General features: G+C 38.4%; 1 protein-coding gene across 1 annotated transcript, besides 3 other annotated features; it reads right to left on the bottom strand.

Moving 5' to 3' along the window:
* ACLA_055330 (uncharacterized protein) lies at positions 1–1,175 on the bottom strand (the record flags this gene model as incomplete). The annotated part of the gene is made up of 2 exons (XM_001274910.1): positions 1–214; positions 274–1,175. The coding sequence occupies 2 exons, from the start codon at positions 1,173–1,175 to the stop codon at positions 1–3; spliced, it is 1,116 nt and encodes a 371-aa protein (XP_001274911.1).
* Positions 1,176–3,991: 2,816 nt separating this feature from the next.
* Positions 3,992–4,180: a microsatellite.
* Positions 3,992–4,190: a microsatellite.
* Positions 4,025–4,182: a microsatellite.
* Positions 4,191–4,862: the final 672 nt, after the last annotated feature.

Raw genomic sequence — 4,862 nt, 5'->3', positions numbered from 1 at the left:
CTAGTAACACTCAGCTTTGATGCTGATCGCTAGAAGAATTGGTCCTACGTCGGCCATAGCAGTGGCGCTATTAATGTTCCAGGGACCAAATTGATGCATTACCATGAAGGGATCGTTGCGGACATCCCCTGTCTCAAGATAATTGATATAACCAGCGTTGTACTCGGCGACCGAAATATAGATCTCCTGCCTATCTTGTGATATAATGATGCGACTATTATCTACCAAGTCAGCGTTGAGGGGGAAAATTTCGTGAGAGGAATGTTCACTTACGGTTTATTCCGACGTGCAGAAATCGATGATTTGACGTCTGACAATAAGCCAGCCACAATCTGGTGGCTCTCTTGTATGCGAATTTGCGGCTCCTTTGATTGTCTGAGCGCCGACTTAACTTCTATGATAGCTTTAATATCACCACTGCGATCGGCAAGGTACCCGTCAACCCTTGCTTCAAATTTTGAATTGGCAAATTCTGCTATTAGCGGCATGCGATGCAAAGACCAAATGACATTCAGATTGAAGTGAAGTGTAAGGGCGTTAAGAAAGTCCAGGAGAGCTGTATTGACAATCTGCTCATCTTTTGTTGGGGGATACATGAACTGGTTCTCGAGGGCAATAGTGCTCCAGTGAGATGGAGGCGACGACGAGGGACCTAGGGGACTGGAATCTGCCTCGTCGTCATCGATATGGGGTGTTTCAAATACTTGGTTGGGCGCCCTCGGAGGGGTTGTGATTGTAAAGTCCGGTTGGCGGATCGGAAGCTGTTCGGCTTGCACTTTCGAACGAGTTCTGTGAACTTTGGGACTGAAAAGAACACCAATTTCAATATCATGTTGTTCTGTTTTAGAAACTTCTAATTGATAATGACGGGCTGGTGCAAAGGTTCCCTCGGGGATCGGGCCCGTGAAGCTTTGGCAGTATTTCTTCCATGAGGAAAGAGTTTCCAATTTCTCTTTGGCAGCTAGCAGCCATGGTTCCAAGTCGAAGAACTTCAGAAAATCTGAAGGGATATGGGTTTGCCAAAGCACTCGGAGCAATAAAAACTGTTCCCTGGAACCACGGGAGGCGGACTTCAACTGGATATCATGGATGGTTTGGGTGCTTAGTCCCGAACGGCTAATCTCAATATGCCATTCCCGAGACGTTGTGGGGACGGGCACGGATGGGTCAACCATGATAGAGAATGAAGTGATCAATTCGCAAAAGGTAGACTAGAGGTTGGAGAGAAAAGGCCTGAGGAGATTTTGGTTCCAGAGAAAACGGAAACCTTTTATGTTTACGGATATTTAACCTGAGCCGCTTCACATAAGTAGTCTAGTATTTTTTCAATACCACAGATAGGCTTAGGTCAGGCGAATCCTAAGCGCTGACATGGAGCCTGTTTCTCCACTTTCTTCCTCCTATTTTTACCCTGCAGATGTAGGCTTTCAGGCTGACGCTGAACGACTGAATATCAAAGGCCAATCTCATCGGTACTCGACAATGGAATGGAAAGGTCCCGTCACAATTCTTTTTTCGAGCGCTCAAAAAGCAAGCTACTAAAGAAAAATGAGTGTAGGTTGATCTTTACCGAGACCCAGATGAAGGTGACTTTTTTGTTTCGAGGAGTACCGCTACCATAAACATCAGTGATATAGTGAAGTCATACAACACTATTGCTGTAGAATTTCTTTCAGCCTAGCATAATGATAGGTTTTCATGTCGTTTCTGTTACATTTCAAACTTCTCTGACGCAACAGCACCTAATTGCTCAAGAAAATTTTGTGAAACCTACCATCTAGAGAATTCGGGCGTTGGGACATTTCGGTCACATGGTTTACCCGGTTCTTTGCCATAGCTCCTGAGCCAGGGTTTTGGATTGCCTCTTGTTGTGTGGCTGATTTCGCTGAGATATATCGTTACCTTCAATTTAACAAGTTGGAGATTCTCACGCCTGAGATTGCCTGTTTCTGCGCTGCCTTCCCACAGGGGGTTGTTTGTACTTAGTTCATGTGGGTACACTACTGTTAGAGAGCGGCCTTATTTGTCTTTTCCAATGATCTTTAGCGAATTTTGCGAAGTTCGAAGTATCGAGTCAAATTTTCCACCTGAGTTCTTGAATTAACGATTTCGATCGACTCCTCTATTAGATCTACCAAATTCTTCTAGGAGGCTTCCCTTTTCTTAAGATAAAGCTGGATCAAATAAACAGCGTGACGATGGAATTGTTCTTTTTGGATCGGATTAGTCAGTGTCAGGCACGTGGAAAGCAGGGGCAGGCACATGACCATCCACGTGAGTAGCATTTATAGATTATTGAGACAACATAAATACTAAACAGCAGGCTTATGAAGACAGCACATATTGGATAATAAATGAAGCAGACATGCTAGACTTTTGCACCGTATACACCTCCATTACCATAGACCAAGTCAATGCTCTTGATCAAATAGGATTCGGTGGATCTCTTTGCGGAGTGGGGCTGGCTTGAACCCTTTATGGATAAGGTTTTCTCGCGAGAAAACCTATTCAGAAATAGGTTAATGTTGGCAGTTGGCGCATAGCACGACTCAAATTGAAAATTAGCCAAAGAATATCACATTTGAGCAAGGTGTTAGATATATTTTGAGGACAGTATGGACGGAACACTACCTAATAGATAGTAAATAATGTGGATTTCCTATCTACTTCAGCTGAATATTCGATCCCCAGCTTGGTCATTGACTTCCAAATGACTTAACAGGTGGTCATCCAATTATCAAAAGCATTTTCCCCAAAATGGAATTTGATACACTCCTCTCGTAACTTGACACAAATTGGCACCTACAGATTGTAAGATAAGACGTGACAAGAGATATCTCAGTAGACTTACACCCATTCTGCGCAGTGGCACGGCTGTTCCTGTAATGAGTAGGCACTGGGCCGCCTACTTACCACTGAGGCAAAAGACCTACAATGATTTGACCCTATGTCAAATCATGGCCCAGTTCCTATATATATATCTAGATAGCCTAACAGTTCCCAACTCATAAGGCTCTCCGGGAGGTAAAGAAGACATTTTAGCTCTTCAAGCCCAGTACAAACATTTTTGACTGGAAATCTAATACTTGATAAAACTTTTATGGACTGATTGCGAGTCCAGTGAAATGTGCATCTCTCAAGATGAATAAAGAATCTTGAATGAGTATCCTCCAAGGTAATGATATAAAGATAGCAGGATTCGCAATCAGTATATTGTGAAGAGTTGATAACTATTGACTGATAAGAATTGATATCCTTCAATAAGTGAGGTGAACACTGGTCCCAGACTGTGAGATCACTAGGTCTTGTGTATAGAATATGACTAGTGTGAAAGAATAGATACTGTGTAGCTTGGATTTCAAGAATTCAGATAATTAAGTAGATTAATGCTAGGTTGGGATTCTTCCTTTATAAGGGAGAATTTACCTAACCCCCTGCTTAGTAAGGGCTGACTAAGATATCCTCATATAGGTAGGATAGATATCTTACCTATACTATTAGAAGGCCGTATAACTACCCCCCCCCTCTTATAGGCCTTAGTCCCTTAAGGCCTAGATTATATTTATGATTCTGCCCCTTACAGGTATTATAACCCTCTATAATATAATCTTTATAATTAGTATTTAGTACCTTATAATCTTCCTAATCTATAAGCCTCCTCTATATAGTATTGGAATTACCATGGGTAAGGTAGTATCACCAGGGGTGAAGAGAGATAGGCTGGGCTAATGCCTCTTTACTTACCTGGGGTAAGGTCTTATATTTATATCTAGCTACTGGCTATCTATCTAAAAGATAAGTCATAGATATTATAGAGATTTCTTAGATTAACCTTAGTAATCTAGGATTAACCTTAATAATTATTAATCTATTTATAATATTTATTTACTAATATCACATCCTCCCTTACTTAAGATAAAGCCTATCCTTAGCAGGTTATCTAGCTCCTTACTAAAAGATCCTTATAGTCTAAGGAAGTAATATTATATATAGTAAGTAGGATTAGATTTATACTTAGTAAGTAATATTAGATTATATTTAGTAAGTAGTATTAGATTATGCTTAGTAAGTAGTATTAGATCATACTTAGTAAGTAGCATTAAATTATGCTTAGTAAGTAGTATTAGATTATGCTTAGTAAGTAGTATTAGATCATACTTAATAAGTAATATTAGATTATGTATAGTAAGGAGGATTACTAGTATAGTTATTATAATAGAGGTAAGGTAAGGTTATATATTATTTATTTTAATTTTAGGTAACTATACTTTATCTTACTTATTCTCTTTTTATCTCTTATATTTCTTCTTCTCTTTTTCTTTTCTTCTCCTATAAGCATCTTTCTTTTTATTATATTAATTATTATCTTCTTTTAGTAAGTCTCTTTCTTTATATACTAGTCTTCTATATTCTTCTTATACTTAGTAAATATAGATACTTTATAAAAGAAGGATAAAGGCTATCTTATCTATTAAAAAAATATAGTTACTTCTAGTAAGTTTAGTAAGTATCCTTCCTTATTTTAGTAATTATCTCTTACTAGTAGTAGAAGACTATCTTAGTAGGCCTAATAAAATCATATTAAAGGTGATAGATATTATTTACCTAATTATCTAGAAGTTTAATAAGAATAAGAAGCTAGATATAAAGAAATATACTTACTTAGGCTATATATTAGCTATTATTCTCTAGTAGTAAGGTGCATCTCATAACTATATATTAGTTTATAATAATTATTTTTTAGGTAAGGATCTATAAGGATCTATGATCCGCGAGAGTTGGAAACTAGTGTGAAAGAAGAATGTTTGTGAATAGGTTCAAATGTAGGTGTCCTTATTCAAAGAGATTATCACTGAACTTCA

The sequence above is a fragment of the Aspergillus clavatus genome, genomic scaffold (genome assembly GCF_000002715.2).
Source record: "Aspergillus clavatus NRRL 1 1099423829794 genomic scaffold, whole genome shotgun sequence".
Taxonomy (NCBI): Eukaryota; Fungi; Ascomycota; class Eurotiomycetes; order Eurotiales; family Aspergillaceae; genus Aspergillus; species Aspergillus clavatus.
Note: the sequence above shows the minus strand (reverse complement) of the source record. Positions and strands in the feature narration are given on the sequence as shown.